General features: G+C 44.3%; 1 protein-coding gene across 1 annotated transcript; it reads right to left on the bottom strand.

The window, feature by feature from the left end:
• Window positions 1-6,789: 6,789 nt before the first annotated feature.
• On the bottom strand, window positions 6,790-8,782 carry LOC120849251. Its single transcript, XM_040221443.3, has 2 exons — window positions 8,624-8,782; window positions 6,790-7,512 (listed from the first exon to the last, which is right to left on the bottom strand). The coding sequence occupies exons 1-2, from the start codon at window positions 8,780-8,782 to the stop codon at window positions 6,790-6,792; spliced, it is 882 nt and encodes a 293-aa protein (XP_040077377.1).
• Between the last annotated feature and the right edge of the window lie 11,459 nt (window positions 8,783-20,241).

The raw sequence follows: 20,241 nt of genomic DNA, 5'->3' as shown, positions 1-20,241 counted from the left end.
AATGTGTGCAAACTTCCTTTGATTATCCAGTTATGAAACCAAACAAATCACGAAGTTTCAGAAACGTTATTCGGATAAAAACTGCAGATCAAATCAAACGCCGCCGAACCACTGGAGGCTCCGAAACAATTTATGGTATGAACAAACTCTTTAAAATTATGGCTCCGCTGAAAGAGGTTCTATTGATGTTGTGAGAGCAGATAAGAAAACATCGCCTGTCGCAGCCATATTTGATGAATGCGCGTCAGATCACACATGGGAAAGAAAAGAGTATCTGTAACTAGTGTCGGTCTCAGACAAGTTGATTGGAATACAAATTAGCAGCAATCACAGACGTTGAAAATAACGACAAACTTGGTAATTATATTGAGTGCCTCTAAGGTACGTTAAAATAATTTTGTGCATATACATTTTTTCTAGGGACAAGAAAACATTTTAACGTCCTCGTATTGCAAATAAAATTGTGCGTTTGCTATGCATTCAAGGCTTATGGAGATAGGTATCACCTTTAAAGTCTAGTTTCAGCGTTCGAGCAAAATAAATTAACGGAAGACAGCGGACAACCAGTATTTCAGCTAATTGCCGCTTTTCAAAAACGGCGTACAGCTTAACGTACGAACTGACAACGGCAAATATAACCAGAATTGCAATAGCAATTTTGAAGACGTAACAAGACGCCGTGCACGGGGCAAATCCATGGCCAGAAATTTGTGACAAGCTGTTCTAGTTCACTTATTTACCGACACGTGGCGTATTCACCTTTAACTTTTACGTCGTGTGCAAATTCCCGCCAAACCGAAATGCGTTCCGCGTGCAATGAATAAAATTGTGAAAAATAGAAAATAGAGCTACGTTATCAGAGCTTCTCAAACAGCACTACAGAAAGGGGGAAGACCAATTGATGGACAGCACAAAGAACACGCAGAGAGCGTGCTGACGCGGCAGTAAAACCCGCGCCAGTGTTGGTGGTTAATTCGACGAGACGGGTTGTTTGTGGGTGTCAGTGTGTGCGTGCGTCCGTGCGTGCGCGTGCGCGTGTGAACGCGCGCGCGCGTGTGTGTGCGTGTGGTGGGGGAGAGTGTAAAAGCAGTCTGTGAGCGCATTTTGAGGCAAACAAACGCAAGACGGGCGCAAAGAGCGGACGAGCACGCCGTATCAGCGCCTCCCGGTTGCAAGAAGTCGATAACACTATCATTCCGCGTTTTCATATCTAGCGATATGGAAGCAAAAAAGTCAGATCTGCGGAAGAATTCCGAACAAGTATTCGAAAAACTACCCGACAATACATATGCGATATTTTTGGAAAGTTGTTTGCAGATTGGCGAGTGTGTCGAGTAAACTACAACAAAAAGGATCCATATTTTGTGTTGCCTAAATTAGGCTTCCATGAACTCCACAACCATCGTATCGCTACACTGCCTCCGCTGAAGTCATCAGGAGCGAAATATTCTCTTTGGTATGACCACTCACTGTGCTGATGTCTGGCTTCCTTTTTTCTTGGGATTTTTCTTGAAATTGGTAAAACTGAAAAACTCCGAACTGAAATTTTTGAATTAAATGAAACCCCAGGTTAACTGGAAAAATTGCTTTATTTCTGTTGACCCCGAGAACAAACCGCCCTTTTCCGCGAGGCTGCTTTCTTCTGCTGCAATTATTGTTTCTACATGGGCCACTTAGTGATAACTTGCGCGAATAGCATTGTGTGTTGCAAAAACGCGATAGATGTGCAATAGCTTTTACGACGTAAGCCCTGATAAACCCTGATTTCTGGTCGACACCAGAAATAGATACCGAAAACAGAGAACTTTGAAAAAATGAACGCCCAAAGACACCCTTAAATTTAAAAAAGAATACATAAAAATACGGAACCCTACCTATAAGTTATAACGAAATCTAAAAGCTGCACCAACATATACGAAATCCAGCTTATAATTAGGATTCTGCGTTTTCGGAGTTTATTTCTGCTTAAAATCGCGGAGTGTTGTTTAGTGTTTATTTTTTACCATTAATTCGGAGTTCGTTGGAGCTTTCTTTCATCGTACAGAGTTTTTCGGCTTTTTCGGTGAAGTGAACGAAAGGTTGAAAACAGCAGTTTGTGAATTTAGTAAAAGTATCCTTTTCAATGAGAAACGTGTTCGACGATTCCCCTTTTTTAAAATAGAAGCTAAACGGAAGTTCTTTGTGATCATACAAACGAAAGTTGATACTGCGAGGGCCTGAAAAAGGCCTGCAATTTTTCAAATAAATAAATAAATATTAGATATAGAGAAGTAGAGCAAAACTTGTTCGAAGATCCCTGGAAAATATTAAGACCAGTAGGATTCATAGCAGTTGGCGGTCCTGAAAAATCTGAGTTTTTTGGGTAAATATAAATATTAAAATATTTTACCGGAAGTATTTTTTCGATTTTATCGAATTTGTCCGAAAACACAGAAGCATACTTATAGTACTCACGTCCGCGCCAGAAACCGGAATACGCCTAATATATTTAGAAGCCTTTTTTAAGTAAATGGAGGAAGGATCTCCACGGTGACAATAAAAATAAAAAGCCGGTTTAATTATGCGAACTGTGTTAAAATAGATGGAAATAATGAATTATTTGTTTTGGAGGTATTGTTGAACTGTACCCGACCGTCATCTCGATTCTTTCAGTGCGAGCGCTCTCTCCTTCCTCTTTCTTAGTTTCTTCCGTGTCTATTTAGTCTCCGGAAGCTTGCACCTTCTTTTTCTTAGTCTACAATACTTAATGATATCACCAAACGTACAGAATTACGCATTCAGAACCCGTCTAAAACTGTACCGCGCTATCCATATAGTCTCATTCTCGATTTATTAGCGTGTCAGATCTTAGGCAATGTAAGTTCATTCATCCTCTCCAGACTCGTCGACTAATCTCGCTCTTTTGCTTACTTCATCGGTTCCTTCAAAACTTTCGTCAGTCCAGTTCACCTCTTTTGGAACCACTGCCGAGCGGGACAATGCCAGCTCCAACGGCAAGGCTAAGTCCGTCCTGATATTTTTTTATAGCGTTGCTCCCCCCCCCCCTCTCTCTGTCTCTCTCTCTCTCTCTCTCTCTTCCTCTCTTTCTTTCTATTTTTTTTTTAAGAACCACCGGATTCTTTTCGTAAAAACCAGCCAAAGCTTCCAGCGAATATTTCGTTCAGCATCCATCCTTTTAAAACCTCAGTACTTCCTCGTGCCATCCAGAACTCAAACGATCTTTCCGACAATAATTGACACCATATCAGATCGCAAAAAGTCGCGCGGTGCACTGGTTAACAGTTTCTTTCCACCAGGCTGGCACTCAACAAACTGAGTTTTTTCTTCTGTTGTTGAGCTATTGTAACCCTTACATTGTGTTCTTGCTCCCAAGGGCTTACTTATCAAAGCACGTTTATTCCGATTATCACAAAACGTTCGTCTGCCGTCGAAGGAATATTCTAAACTGTATCTTTGTTTTTTGTGTGTCACTATTGGGCTTATTCACATGTCATCACTTTTTACATTAGTGCTACATACCTCTTCCGCGGCAGACGTTTTCAGCGCTCAAGAATAAATAAAGTTGTGGCTACGCTTTCCGTGAGAAAGTCAGGAAATGCATGAAATACATTTGTTTATTGTTCATTTTTGTTTATTTATTACCTACAGTTCGCCCTTGGGGCATTATTATGTTTGTTTATTTATTACCTACAGTTCGCCTTGGGGTAATAATATTTAAATGGCGGGGAGAAGTTCGCACAAATATGTGGCCGAGGACTCGAGATTGCCTTTTCGAGTAAAAAGACAATTCGTTTGTTTTGACGTTCGCTCGCTATGTAATACCTCACCTCTCTCTCGGATTCAGTCATTATATAATGCCTTTGCTCCTCCCTATCTTGACATCTCAGCACCAATTTCAATGTACCGTCACCATTTGAACGATTTTGTACTTGCCTCTTAGCATGATCATTTTGTTAAATGTTTTACAGCGAAGCTGTATATGGCTAGGTTCTGAAATTTTTTGCGTGCGCGGACAGAGCGTGTAGATCGAGAATTTCTCCCCATACGAATATACAGACCCATTGTTGGCAGCGCGGTCGCTCGTGCTGCGCTGTCGTCTTCTAATATTCACCAGTAGTCATCGCCCTAGCGACGTTATCAGCAGTTGCACTTTGAACTTGCTATGAGCAAGGCGCGCGTAGTTCACTCTGAAGAAGAAGAAGGTGCCCTCAAAGAGCGACAACGAGAGCAAAAGCGCGAATGGGCGCGAAAGCGACGGGAAGCCGCCGAACGCGCAGCGGCCGACGGGTCGGGAAATCGAGTAGCTGCTCTCTGACCGACGAAGAACAACAGCGTGCCCGTCTAGAGCGTCGGCGGCAGCAGAAGCGTGAGGGTGATTGTCTGTATCTGTAATTGTCGATACAGTGACCGTCGCCTTATTTAAATATAGGTAATATTCCAGCAATGTTACGTTCGTCGGGTACTATGCCTGCGCAGGAGTTTTACTGCAGGGGCTCCATGGAAATGCATTTTCATCTTAAAAGTTTAAAATAGAATTGTAAAGACAATCAAGAGATCCAGAGGACTTGGTACCTGTTGTAGGCGTTGCGGTGAATGTTGAGCCTATAGAGCGGGCGTGGCCAAACTGATGACGCAAGTAAAATTGTTATATTTTAGGAAGTCGCAAGAAGGGAAGGGAAGGGGTGGTATTGCGAGAACATCGTCCTCTCTACATGCTTTCAACGTTTGTCATTAGGCTCCCCTTATAACTTATAGCTTGACTAAATATAGGAGCTATGGTTTCACACTGCGAAGCTTTTATAATGTAACCGGTGCCTAGTTTCATTTTATTTCAAGCAAACGCTTTCGTCAAGCAGAGAATCTATATTATACATTCCACTAGATGCGACTTATTAGTTTTTCAACTGTATGGGTGCGTAAAACATAGAGCTCGATATTTAATTATAGGCAGCTGTTTTGCATTACGTATCTCTCACACCAAGTTTGGGCAAGGTTCCTACACAAAGTGAAATTATAAAATTCCAGGTTACATTTCCACCTGATTTGCCCCCGTCTGACAATTGCATTCTGAAATGCTTATCGACAACGAAAACTACGGTAACTTTATACGCCCAGTTTTTTTTTTCCTGTTCCTCGCTGTAATGTTTTCATGAGTAAGCTCAATGCTTGGTCCCAACCATTTTAATGTGGGCGTCTCTAGATCACGTGAGGCGAATTTTGGTTTGTGACGAGCCGCATGCAGCTTGCGAGCCGCAGCATCATGACTTCTGCTCTACAGGCATCGTGGCGGAAGGATAAAAAATCAATACGAAAGAGTTCCAAACAGTATTTATTATGCTTCATAGAAACACCGTAAAATCACATTTGCGTACAAAATAAATAAATGGTTACATTCAATTAGGGGTATTATATTGACACAATAGACCGATTTCACTAAGCGTTCGGCGCATGCGTGACGCCGCCATAACTTTAGTTCACAGAAGGCAGACGGCCGTGCGTGCGAGTGCACGTGCCGTCTCGTGCTTCCCTCGCGCAAAGCTCCAGCGGGGTTGTCGCACGTGCAGAAAGACTAAAGTTCCCTCGATGCATTGCGGCAGCGGTGGCGTAGTCAAGCTGGCTGGTGAGATCGGTCTATTACTAGCGATTGAAAAAAAGGGAATACAGGGTCCGATATACCTCACGTACCCAGGCTCACAACCAAAATGCTTTCAACACACCCGAGTCATCAGTTAGCCTAAGTGTTCTATGCTTCCTTGCACCCCAAATGAACAGCAGTGGACGCTGCGGACCATCTCAGCCCATCCAGAATTAAGTGATTATCAAGTGAGCTTCTGGTGGGGACACTGAGGTTAAAGGTACGGTGTACTCTCAGCGCTGGATGGCTGGATGGTTCCTAGCGTCCGATCCGTTAATTTTACGGTGAAAGGGAGCATAGTACCCAATGAGTACATCATACGAGGACAGAAGAAAACAACAAAGCTGTAGAGTGAACAAAGCTTACGCAATATTTTTGATCAAGGCTAAAAGCTCGAACCGTACGAGAAGCTCTCTGACGTACTGCAGAACAAGGAAAAATAGCAGTATCACAAAAAAGTTCCATGCTGCGAAGCTTATGAAGACGCGTGCATGTATACATTAACGCATTCAGGTATAGCGTTCAGGTGTGTTCTACTACAATAGCAAAAAAAAAAAAAAGAAACAGACTGTTCTGTCTGCTGCAAAGGAACACAGGCTCGAATTTTTTGTCGTTACGTGCTATTAAAGTTTGTACAACCCACTGACGCAACAGAAACATGTAGATTGCGACAAGTGAAGTCAAAATAAAATTTAGCACTTTTTCATAAATTCATAAAAAAAAAAAGCCAGTCACCCACGTTTCAAATCTAGCTTGTCGCGTCATATATATACACACTGTAATCTACAATATCACGCGTCAGTTTCAGTGCTACGCACAGTCCCAGCATCGTGAAAAGGCCGTCCGTGTGTTAAAAATAAGAAAAGGATGATACACTCTCACTGATCAACACTTGCATTATACGTCACGAAACGAGTGATGAACTAGAAACAAAGATACCTACGAGAACGTATGACCGCTCGTAGAAATCACAAGACTATGAACGCAAGATAAAAATAGCAAACACAATTAAGATCTCTGCAACAAGCGAGTTCCTACGCTACAAGAGGATTGCCCGGCTTTGTTTTCTGAACGTAGGAATAATAGTCGAGTAGGTTATTTTGGCAACAGACTACTCATTCCAGTCACAAAACCGCATCACAGATAGCGGTTGATCAGCGCTCAGAGTCCCTGAGCATTTGTTTTAATTTCTGGAAGTCCCTGGTTGATGTATTTATACCACGATGTGCCAACTCTGTTCTAATTTCACCGGGGCGCATCGCATCTAGATTCAAAGTCCCACTAGGATTGTCATTTCGCGGAACAACGCTCCTACGTGGTCTTTTCTTTCGACTTTCTTGAATACCGCCCAGAGACCAGTACTCGCGAGATCTTTTTGTGTAGTTTCTTACTGGCGGCCTTTGAGTCTGCAATTCTCCCCGCTTCACTATTTTTAAGACGTCCCATGCGGCGTCCCACTTGTTAGTTTTAGTGTGGTGCAGTTTTTTCAGCGTGTCGTTCTTCTTCTCAAGCCCCTGACTGGAATAATGGCCCAGGCAGTGCAGTTGTACATGCTTTTGCGCCGAGTGCGCACAAAATATGTGAATGTAGGGAGTCACACGGTCTCGACCATATCCTTTGCGGTTTGCGCCCAGCCGCACGAATACGTCGAGAAAAAGTTTTGTTCGCGCCGAGACGTCAGAGCCCGATGTATCATTCTTGTAAACATTAAGTACTTCTCTTAAGATGTTCCAGAGCAAAACAACATCTTCGGCTGTGTCGTGATGAAGGACATCTCGAAGACGACCAGGCAGCTTTTCTAGCAGTACGTCAACGTCAGTTCCTGTCAGCGAACTGAAGCTCCTCCCCTGATGTTTCGAATCATTTGAAGAAAAAAGTGAAAGCCGCTTACAACTCCCTGTAACGCCGAATTGGAGCGCAGCTCTTGAGGAGGAGGAGGGAAGGGCGCTGGGGGGGGGTTAGACTAACCAGGGGGGGGGGTTACGTGACCTTGGGGGGTCACCTGACCCCCAATGCCGATGATGTCATCACTGACGTCACTGATGACGTCATTAGTGACGTCACTGATGACTTCACCAGTGATGATGACGATGACGATGCGAATGTCGGTGACGTCATCAGTGACGTCGCTGACGACGTCATCAGTGATGATGACGATGACGATGCGGATGCCGGTGACGACATCAATGACGTCACTGATTTCGTCATCAGTGATGATGACGATGACGCTGCGGATGTCGGTAACGTCACCGGCATCCACATCGTCATCGTCATCATCACCGATGACGTCACCGGCATCCACATCGTCATCATCACTGATGACGTCACCGGCATCCGCATCGTCATCGTCATCATCACTGATGACGTCATCACTGATGACGTCACCGGCATCCACATCGTCATCATCACTGATGACGTCACCGGCATCCACATCGTCATCGTCACTGATGACGTCATCATCATTGATGTCATCATCACTGATGACGTCACCGGCATCCACATCGTCATCGTCATCATCACTGATGACGTCACCAGCATCCACATCGTCATCGTCATCATCACTTATGACGTCACCGGCATCCGCATCTTCATCGTCATCACTGATGATGACGATGACGATGTGGATGCCGGGGACGTCATCAGTGTCGATGACGTCATCGGGGGGTCACGCGACATCGGCGGGGGTCACGTGACCTCGGGGGGTCACGTGACCTCGAGGAGGGGGTCACGTGACCTCAGGGGAGTCACGTGACCTCAAGGAGGGGGTCACGTGACCTCAGGGGAGTCACGTGACTTCGGGGGGTCACGTGACCTCGGGGGGGTCACGTGCCTCCCCACGAAGTCACGTGACCCGGGTGGGGGGCTCGCGCGGTGCATTATGGGATATTTCCCATGATGCAACGCGCGGTTACGCCGACGGCGACGGCGACGGCGACGGCGACGCCGCTCAAGCCGGAAACGGGCCCCTAAGAGCTGCGCTCTAAAAAGATGGATGCTGACGCCACAATCGTGGATAATCGCAATAAGCTTAGCCACATGGTCCTCTTTCGCTGATGTGTTGCATACTTTCATTGAATAATCTTTGTCTTGCATTTCAAGAATGAGGTTCTCAACAAGCCTATCAACTATTCTCATTCCCATGTGCATGATGTCAGGTACCACACGGGAGGGTTCTATCATGAGCAGCGGCGGATAACGAACAGAGTTTGTCATATTGTCGCAGTCTTTTTTCATTCCATCTAGGGTACGAGTCATCGCAGATGAATTAAAAAAGCCTGATGGGATGCTGGGATTTGAGCGTTCTTCCTTACTGGCCTTGCAGATTGGACACGGATGGGATGAAGCCGCCGACTGCATGCCTTGGAGAAGCAAAATAAACTTCAGATCCGCACCGAAGCAGAGATCCACGGACACGAATTTGTCGTCTACAAGAATACCTCTCTGCGCGGACACATCATTGACTTCTTTGATAATTTCTCCAAATCCTTCTCGAAGGGCGAAGTAGTTTTCTTTTGTCTGAATAATACCAAGAAGGCGGTGATTCTTTGGGCTGTGCCTGTCATCGCCATCTGGTGTTGAAAAGCTTAGCGTGGTCCACGTGCCCTTTCTTGTCACGTTGCATCCGTCCCCTTCGATTTTAACGATAACCGAAGGATTAGATCTACAGAATTCTTCTAAGTTGGCATGGGACTTCTCGGCAGCGGACTTAATGTACCGACAAAGCTCCCGCTTGAAGGACACTTGGGCCCCAGGTGCAGTTCCAGGTGTCCGGGAAAGTTGAAACTCTTCGTCCAGATAGTCTCTGCACTCGGAGATTGTTTTTAATGTAGGAAGACTAGGAAGAACTCGTTTCAGTTCATTCCACGCAGTGTTGCTTACTGTGTGTTCATCTAGAACATACACTAAATCCTCAATACGCTTTTTCTCTGCGTTGGACATCTCGAAGAACGAGGAATGTGGTAGACTTCTACACACATTTTTTGTAACGCTGTCGTCCTCGTAATTCAGTTCATGCAACTGTTCATGGTTGTCTTGAACAAGCACAGAGCTCAGGTGTACTCCGTACTGTAAAACCAAGGCTTCTGACTGGTCGTAAAGCTGTGACGAAAGTTTGGAAAGAAGCCGGTAGTCATTCCTACGGCTGCCTTGGCCAATAAGAGCGCCACTGTGTGTATAGTTACCAAAATTAACAGTATTTTGGTCTTGTTTTCTCAGCGCTTCCTTTAGCTGGGCCACCTCGCTTTCCAAACTGGAAACTGTGCTACGTAGTTCCACGTTTTTCCGTTCAAGGCCGCTTAGAGCAAGACAGGTCTGAACAGGCGGAGAACTCCCAACGACTTGAGTCGTACTCTCCGATTCATTGTCCAGATGAATGGTTGAAATTTGCTCGAACCTGTCGTGATGGGGAGTGCTGCTGCCTTGGCTGCCACTACCTAGCTCTCCAGAGCTTGCGAAGAATGCTTCACCAACTAATTCGGAAAGGTCGACTTGAAATGTCGTGTCCCTTGAAAGAAAACTATACCTTTTTCTGCCCTTTAACTTGCGGACCGTGGATAGTGTTCTTCGGTACTGTGAGAGAAATTTCTCATTGATTTGTCCTTCGTTGGCGACTCTTACATAGCTTTGGATTATAGAACTAATCCCGAGATTGGGCTCGCAGGTTAATGCTCTAACAACTGCCTCAAGTTTGCACTTGAGCAATACGCTCGCCCCCACAAATGTGACCGCTACACTCTCTCGAAGTATGTCCATAACTGGCTCTCTTCACGAGGAAATATGTTAAGCGGTTCATACATCAAGACTCTTTCGAGTTCGCGCCTGCGTGGAAATGTAAATATGCACTTTTTCATGGGGGTACGAGAGAACCTCGCCGTCACTTCCTTGAAGTTTGCGTGAAAAACGCAATACTGGCTTCATCCTTATAGGTAAAGCAATCTGAGCACCTTCACCCGACTTACGGAACACTTCCCTCCATCCATCCGGCAAATTAAGCCGTTCAAAGTCAGACTCGTGACTATAAAGAGACCAGCCCTTCCCAAGGCTTTCACCCTTGCTAGCAAACACCCAGCGAAATACGTCGAGTTCAAAAGGAACCTTAACCAGACCACTGGATGTCTTCGTGTTGCTCAGTTTCTGGCGAATGGCGAGGACGAAACTGTCCCGCGCTGCTTCGAGGCGAGCATCTGTGGGTCTCGACGGCGTCTCGAAGCTTGCCAAGCAGCGAGCAGTCAGGTTTCGACGTGGTTCAAAGGTGCAGTTCCACTTGGTTCAAAGGTGCTGTCCACTTGAGGAGGTACCCCTTTCTCTGCAAAATAAAGTGCAACCTTGATTATAAAAGTGTACAATCACCCGGACGCCAAACGTTAACACTCTCTGCAGTCTAATGAGATAATATATAAAACTGGATTCATGTGGGCAGGTCAGTGGAAAGTTCGTTATAATCACAGCACATAATGTAACAAAAAGTGACCTTGAATAAAATCCTGAGGCTCCAATTTATTCTGTCGATCGAACTGTTAAATGCAGAATTGCATTGTATAATAAACGTTGGCTTTTCGTGATATTTTATTGTCACTCTGTTCCTACATTTGGCTTTGTCCAAACACTGAATAAAGCCAGATGTTTGGTGTTTTCCTTGTGTACTCGTGGAGAAGATGGAAATTTCTATGGTCCTTAATACTACGTATACAGTCGATAGATGCAGAACGCTTTGTGTTTGTCAGCCTGTTTCTCCCGTCGGATTTCTGTGGCTTTCTGAGCTGTTTTACTTTTGGGGATTTGATACTTGCTTGGCTTTCGTTTTTCTGGAATTTCCATGAAAGGCTAAGACACTCAACGCATTCTGCGTTTACCGACTTTAGAACAGTACCACGGTATATTTACTCTTTCCCCATGAAATCGCAATTGACTCAATTTAACTATTTGTTTGTCGTAGAGAGCCTATTGCTTGGTTTCCTGGTCTTCTGGTGCCGCCAGAGACCTCTGCACTTCTGCCTAGGTGTTTATGGCAATTATTTTCTGTAGGTCATGTGATCATGTAACCAGATCACGCGATGACGTAACTAAGAGTGACAATTACAAAGTGGTTGTGCGACCGGCATTGAAACTGCCCTAGAATTAAAGAAGCGATGCAGGCGAGTTGGTTGTGCATATTTGTAAAAATTACAACATCGCATAAAAGAAATAAAGCTGAAGAGAGGCGAATAGGGCAAGCGCTGAACAAACAACGGAACTTGACTGAAGAAAGACAGAGACAGCAAATGCCACAAATATTCGCAATGTGACCAACAACGACGCAAGCGTCATTGTTGGTCACGTCACGTGTCGATAAAATCAATCTTTTCTTGCGGAGATAGAGCGCAAGAGCTGGCTAACAAAATTATCAGGAACATCTTTTTTTTTTTTTATCTGATATGCTCCTAAGACTTCTGATATATTTTTCACTTCATCTTCCAGTGAACGTGGTACCATTAAAGTTGGCTCGTTTTATTTGTGCTCCATTTATTTGTGTTACCCTCTTCACTCTTACAAAGAGCCGAACCACGGTGAACACGCACGCGAAATACGGGCTTTTAATGCGAGAGCGTTAACGAGCTCGTGTCGCAGAAAAGCCGGCGTCGGTGGCGTGACGGGAAAATCCAGGATTGTTCGATAGGGTATGACGTCACAGCACATGACCTCGCGCGGGAATTTCAAACAACCCACAAAGCTCACGTGAAACGTGACGTCACGCGTGGAATGAAAGTGATTAAAACATGAAATGCAATGCGAATTAAAGGTCGCCGCGTGTCTCAAATAATTTCATTTTATAAAGTCCTTCATTCGCCTTAAAGAAAAAAATTGAAGAATTCCGGGCGGGATTCAAACCTACGACCGTTCCGGTGGCGAGCCAGGCAGGGTACTGACCAGTGTTGCGGAGTTGCCACTCCGGAGTCGGAATGATTCCGGAATGATTCCGCATATTCGCGACCCCGGAATGGAATGGGAATGGAATGCGCGGCAACGGTGAGGGGAATGGAATGGGAATGGAATTAGATGCCTTTTGCCCGGAATGGAATGGGAATGGAATGGGCCAGGTTTTTTATATTTTATTTATTTATTTATTTATTTTTTACGTTCAGCTATACCGATCCAGTCAGGGAGTCGGTTGTTCAGAAATAAAATGAGCAAGAAACTGCGAACCCGCGTAAGGCCCTACCAGACTTATGCGCAAAAGAAAAAAATGCAATACAAAAAACAAGTGTCAAAGCAAAGAACAGAGGGGGGAGGGGAGGAGGGGGAGACGGCGGTGGCACCTTTCACCAGTGAAGTTCAACACATATCCGAATTTGTCTGCGCCTGTAATATTGCACGGCTGGTACGTTATCAGCCGACATGAACGTGACCTGCTGCTCTGGTGATCCGATACCGAGGAAGGAGGCCAGACGTGGCCTCGCTGAGCGGACCCAGACTTCGTGCACTTTCGACTCGTCCCGAGCGCGCTGTTTCTCGAAGAGCTCGCACCTGTGCCGGCAATATCAGGTCACAATCCACGAGGTCTCTGTTTGAATGATGCTAGGCGAAACTTGAAGAATGCCATTCATGCGTTGGAGGCGGAGAGTCGGCAGAAAGGACCGTCACAACATACTTGGGTAGTAATTCAATTACAGTAATTAAATTACTGTAATTTAATTACTTTTCCTGGTAATTTGTAATTGTAATAATTACTTTTGGCTAAAAGGAATTGTAATTGTAATTTAATTACTTTCTAGCGTCAGTAATTGCTAAATTTCAGGCACAATTACAATTACTTTTGCAAGATTTTGTGGCGGCGGCGCTTTTCCCCCCTGGCCACGGAGACGACAGCACAGCCAAAGCGACAGGGGAGAGAGTGTCTCCCAACCTGCTCAAAAATATGGAAAAGAGGGATGGGGAAGAGAGGCTGTGATTGAACGGAATGAAGGATTTTGTAGACTGTAAAACGATTTAATGAAGAATTTGAGAAATAATTTGATAAATGAGGGCTACACTCGCGTCCGTTTTTGTTCCTGTCGTAGTTGAATCTGACTCTTCGTCTTGTTTGCTTCCTGTTGCTCCTGCTTCTAGGGGTCTTTCTTATTTCTCATTCCCACACGGGGGCATCGGAGGTCGAAGTCGAGCTGGTTGGCTCCGATCACATCATCCGGTCGAGGCGGGGAGGTTCGAGGATCTCCTTACGCGTCTTCGCCGCTAGCATATTCGCTTACATATTTCAGTCAAGTTTGGAACTTTTTTGTTCATGAAATTATTCTCTTTATGAGTTTTTCACGTCCTTCTCCTCTATCTCGTATGTTGATACCACTAACAGTAAGTCGTGCTACTCTAACATCGAGGCGAAGAAGCAAAGAAGCAGCAGGTCTCATTAATACGACTCACCCTGCCTTACTTCCAACTGTTGTAGCTACACTGCTCTTCCTTCTCCCAATCCTCGTCTAACTTTTTGTATAAATCTTCATTATTTAGTGTTCGCTCTACCTAACCCTTTCAACCGTTTGTCAGCCTGATTGGACGAGATTCCAAAACCTACAAACCGCGGCTTTAGCTGTAGGGAGCTTGTTTTTACATTTGTTGTTCGTTGAAGGCTTATTTTTTTATAGAGGGCTTGGCTTGCACTTTGTTTTTACACCTCTATCGTTACCCTCCACGCGTTGTCCTCTAGTCTTGGCCTGTGGAACCGTCCCGAGGCGCGCAGTGCTGCTTTGCATTGAGAAGCTGCAACAGTCTTATCTACAATGGAAAAGGAAAGGCTGCCGGGGCCTTGTTGCGAAAAATTCTCTAAACAGATTAGCACCAATGTAAAAAACTATAATCGTGAGAAGCAAACTCTCCGCACCGTTTCTGAAAACAAATTCAATTAACCGAAAGGCGACCTCCAATTTGCGGAAACACTTGCAGGTAGGCAACTTTCTTGTTACTTTGAATAATACTTACGGTTATAAAAAAAAATAATAATAGTAGCTCGTCTATATCTTCCAGCTGAAACACGCCCAAGTAAATCGTGAAATCGAGGCGTCCAAGAGGCCGCAGTTTTGGAATAATTCGCGGATTCTAATTTTCGCGACGCGGGGCGGTCGCGATATAGATTCCAATGTGTTTACTTTTTTTTTTCGCGAATTGTAGGCGATTCGCGAAATTCGCGAAAATAAAGTCGTTTGCAGTGTATCATGAATTTTTCGAGGTTGTTCTTGCCATGCTAAATTCAAATCGATCTTCTTTATGAGATGCATAACATCGATACAATCATTGCTATCCTAATGATTAGCTACATGACGATCCTAAATTTATTATTTATCTCAGGAGCTTTTTGGGTGTTACCGTGCACTGAATTAACCCAGAATCCCTGGCAATAGAGTTGCTGCTATTGTGACACTAGTTTTGTGAAAGCGACCACAGTTCGTGTGCTACGGTTACCCAAATCCGGCATGTTTCGAGTGCACAGACAGGGAGGGGAAGCGAATCATCGTGGCTGAAATGTTTTCGTAAGTTGTCGTATCCTTTAAATGTTTGACGTCGTTTACAAGTTTCTCTTATTAGCCATTTTTACGTGAGTTTTATGATACCAGTACTGTTGCATATTTGTTTCCTTGTGTTATTTTTAAGTTTATTTTTTCTTGGTTTGACCTGGATACCATTTGCATAAGCTCCAAGGAGATTCACTTCGCACCTGTGAATTTTGTCGCCATTTTTTATGTTTTGAGAGTATATGAACGCAGGAGTTCATTACTCCAAACTATTAAGTTCTATAATCCATTTAACAAATTTCATAAAAGGAAAGTACAATGCGTGACATTTATACAGCGGCCATATAAGTCGTTTACAGTTATATGGCCCAATGTGGGGGGTAACTCTCAGGAATAAGTAATTGTAAAGTAATTGCATTACTTTTGAAAAGTAATTTGTAATTGCAATGAACTACTTTCGCGTAGTAGTAATTGTAATTGTAGTTAAACTACTTTTGGAGCTAAGTAATTGTAATTGTAATTAAATTACATTTTGAAAGTAATTTACCCATGTATGCGTCACAACAGGGATGCCACCGTATCGATTTTTGAACCGTAACAGAAGATAATACATGTGCTTCAGGATGCTTCAGGTGGTCCACTTTTCTCGAAAATTCCAAATGCAACTGCCTGCATGGTCTTCACGGAGGTCAGCTACAACGAAAGTATGTATTGTCCTTTCATACAGCAGCGTGGGTAAAGTTCCATGTTCAAGGCAACACCTACAGATTCAAGAATACTAGTTCATCCCACCGTGACGTCATGTGGTCAGTGCTGACAGGGGCGCCCTTATTGGACGGGGAGGTGGTGATGTTATGATGGAATTTATTTTAGAGGTCGAAGTCTTTTCGCACCACTGGTCAGTCAGACAGGAAGCCAGGGAAGGGACCGCGGTCAATCCTTGGTGGAACGTTTTATAAACCCATTTAGGACTCTTCGTCCGGAACCACTACCTTCAAGGCGAAATGCCAAGCCTGCGGAAAAGTAATTTCAAGACAAAAAAAAAAAAAAGAAACTTCCACTTTCAACTTTAAGCCTCACCTCAGTTGGAGTCTCAAAGAAATTTGAAAAATGTATTGTATTATCAGTATTTATATTTCTGCCTTCCCTAAAATATATTCTTGTATTTGTATTTCCAAATACTTTTTGCCTCTTTTTAAAATGTATTTCCGATAGGTATCACGATACATTTTTATAGATATATTTGAGACTTGAGTATCAGTATCTTAGCAACTATTTTCATCTATCCCAGTATTTGTATTTCCAAATACATTTCTGAGTATTTCTGCCCAACCCAGCAACATAATGCAGCTGTCAAGTGACACTTTTAACGTTTAGGAATTGGAGGAATGGAATGGAGCGACTCAGCCATTCCAGGAGTGGGAATGGGCTCAGTGTCCCCATTCCTAGGAGTTGAAAGGAATGGAATTATCGAAAACTCTAATTCCCAGGAATGGAATTTGAATGGAATGGGGGTGCCCATTCCGCAACACTGGTACTGACTAGGCCACGCAACGCACGCTTGCACGGCTTGGGAACGAGGACTGTTGTGTCATGAGCACTATGTTGTTGCGTGACTCAAGAGCATGAGAAGCGAATGAGAAGGCGATGCGAACGGGACCCGATAACGCTATCGCGTTCCACTCTTAAAGGCGAAGCTTAAGCGTCATCCAAGTTTTTACGAACACAAAAGACAGAGCATGGCTATGCGATGAAACTAAAATTTCAACGACGTTGAAATTACTAGCCGGAAATAGGTGGATATGAGCATTAATCGAAAGCTGGCCTTAAAACCTAAAACCAACATCTGCGGTACATTATAATATAGCATATAAAAAGAAATTAGAATTTGTCCTGTCCTATTATACACTAGTATAAAATAACATGAAACCTTACTCACCGTTTCGGCGATAACTCTCTCCACCGCGAAGTAGGACATGAAGAATAGGATGGCTGTTGCGAGTAGTGATCGACGAACAGGCAACGTGCAAGTTCAACAAAGGAACCATCTCGGGGTGCATGCGTTTATATAGGAGCTTTCAGGCCCACGTGACAAGCTCCCACAATTCAGCTCAGTACGGCGTTATGACCATATCAGGAGTTCTTAGTACTTATCAGAAATTTGCACACGCCACCACGTTTTTGGAGCATGACATAAGAGCAGTAGTGAGGACTGCTGCACCGAGATTGTGAAGATTATTCACATTTCAAGAAACAGGCTGCTGCGCATGTGCATTGTATATAATCAAAAACACGTACGTGTGGAAAAATACAAATGTTGTTCTGTCAACAACATGAATGATATTGCCTTTTTTACTTCCGCATAATTCCAGCGTAACTTTCTGATACTCCTATCAGAAAGGTAGTTCCAAAAGTGCAATGCAACGCCGTTCTTATTCTAATGTGTGAGTACTACTCCGCAGACACAGCGACCATCGAGCGAGATTGGTTCCTGCTAGTAAGAAGAGGAAATCGGAGGATTTAGGAACGACTTTATAACTCCACAGTAAATTCAGCTGAAACGAGCGGAACTCCCGAATCTTTGATTTTGTCCAAACGCCGAGGTCTAGTATAAAAACTAATTCGAGTAAATATGCGATATATTCCTGAAGTATGCAATTCTTCGGTCCTATTCCGTTAATTGCTTTAAACAGACACAGTCGTTAAAATTTGATCATATAGCATGACCTCACTACAATGATTAGAGCCTGTGTTCCTGAAGGCCTTAAAATACTCTAACAAAAACGTCGTGAGCTTATGTTAATGTCTGCCCTCACACATCATAAAGTTAAAAAACCTTTCTCAGTTTTCACGTCGGTCGGTCTGTCGAGGGGGTGGTGGTTGCAACCACATATAATATCGCACCTTCGGTGGTCGCACGGACACGTGATCATGATCATAAGGGATCACCTGTCCATCGTCACTGAGGTCACGTGACCATAGTCCGTGGGGTCCCGTCCACCACGTGACCACATAAGAAATAGCGCACCTTTGATGGCCAAACATGGTCGCGTGACTGAGTCGGAAGCAACCTGACAATACTGATAATAGCGCACTTTTGCTGGCCACATGTTCATGCGTAAGCGTCGTTTGTTTGTGGGTGGGGGTCACGTGACCATGGCCCATCGGTTTTCGTCCACCACGTAGCCACACTAGAAATAACGAACCTGCTGGTCGCACGGTCAAGTGCCCATGATCCGTGGGGTCACGCGTGACCGTCGACCACTACGTGATCCCCCCGCAGTACCCTTCCGGAGCATCTTCAGAATTCCAAAAAAGCACTCACGGAAGAAGCCATATAAAGGACCTCAGGGAAGTCGACAAAGATTCATAGAAGTTCCATAACAGTTCCAGACCCCTTTAACGAAGAAGCGTTTACGCCATAAAAGACGGTGCAAAATGCTGCGAGTTCCATGAGAATCTCCTACACGATTTGGTTTATAATTTCTTATTTATAGCTATATCTAATTTTTCTCTTCAATGAACCGCAGCAAACGTTACGATTCATCCCAGCCAACCCAGCCCGGTGAGCGTGCCACATGACTTTACATTTTTCGCACTGCTGCGCAATACCGTCTGATCACGTGGCGCACTCTCTGTGTTGGTTTGGTTCCGAGGTTCGTGAAGTACCTTTCTGTACATTTGTGACTGAGGCAGAGTAATACCCGTTTCTTTCTCAATGCTCTTTATTCCAGGGCTAACATAATTTTCTACAGCAGTACGCTTCCGGCCACCGTTTTATTGAACAAAGACTGAGGGTTTGGCTACTTTGTTAGGAAAGCGGAGATCAAAGTTAGTGTTAAAGAAAAAACATAGCTAGGCTTATCACTTCGCGTCCGCATACACGATGCACGCACGCGCGCAGGTTGCGCTTTTAGAATTGCTTCGAAGGCTCGTTGGGCGTTGTCGTGTTGTCCATGGGCCAAGCAGTTTGGCGAGTCTGAAAGGTTTCAGTGTTCATCCGCTCAGATGTTGTTTCTATGATATCTCCTCGAACCTTGGTCTCTCTATACTCAAGTGGTGGACGACGCGAAATATATAATTTTCATCCCTCTACTACATGCTGGTATCATGGCAAATACGTGAAAATAACTATATTTTGAAAAAAAAAAAACGCTTCAAAGTGGACCTGGTTTTTCAGTACTGACGGTTTCGCCCTACTTTTCAAATTTGAGCACACGCGCCTTCACAGGGAACTTTTGGAGCACGGCTCATGCACCCATTCTGGGCGAAATATATGATTTTCATCCCTCTACTACATGCTAGTGCCATGGCAAATACTTGGAAATAAATCTGTCTTGAGAAAAACCGCTCCGAAGTGGACCTGGTTTTTCCGTTTCGACGGTTTCGTCCCATTTTTAAAGTTTGAGCACCCGCGCCTTCACAGGGAACTTTTGGAGCACGGCTCATGCAATCATTCTGGGCGAAATATATAATTTTCATCCCTCTACTACATGCTAGTGCCATGGAAAATACTTGGAAATAAATCTGTCTTGAGAAAAACCGCTCCGAAGTGGACCTGGTTTTTCCGTTTCGACGGTTTCGTCCCATTTTTAAAGCTTGAGCACCCGCGCCTTCACAGGGAACTTTTGGAGCACGGCTCATGCACCCATTCTGGGCGAAGTATATAATTTTCATCCCTCTACTACATGCTAGTGCCATGGCAAATATTTGGAAATAAATCTGTCTTGAGAAAAACCGCTCCGAAGTGGACCTGGTTTTTCCATTTCGACGGTTTCGTCCCATTTTTAAAGTTTAAGCACCCGCGCCTTCACAGGGAACTTTTGGAGCACGGCTCATGCACCCATTCTGGGCGAAATATATAATTTTCATCCCTCTACTACATGCTAGTGCCATGGCAAATATTTGGAAAGAAATCTGTCTTGAGAAAAACCGCTCCGAAGTGGACCTGGTTTTTCCGTTTCGACGGTTTCGTCCCATTTTTAAAGTTTAAGCACCCGCGCCTTCACAGGGAACTTTTGGAGCACGGCTCATGCACCCATTCTGGGCGAAATATATAATTTTCATCCCTCTACTACATGCTAGTGCCATGGCAAATACTTGGAAATATATCTGTCTTGAGAAAAA

The sequence above is a fragment of the Ixodes scapularis genome, unplaced genomic scaffold (assembly GCF_016920785.2).
Source record: "Ixodes scapularis isolate PalLabHiFi unplaced genomic scaffold, ASM1692078v2 PGA_scaffold11__112_contigs__length_91849675, whole genome shotgun sequence".
Taxonomy (NCBI): Eukaryota; Metazoa; Arthropoda; class Arachnida; order Ixodida; family Ixodidae; genus Ixodes; species Ixodes scapularis.
Note: the sequence above shows the minus strand (reverse complement) of the source record. Positions and strands in the feature narration are given on the sequence as shown.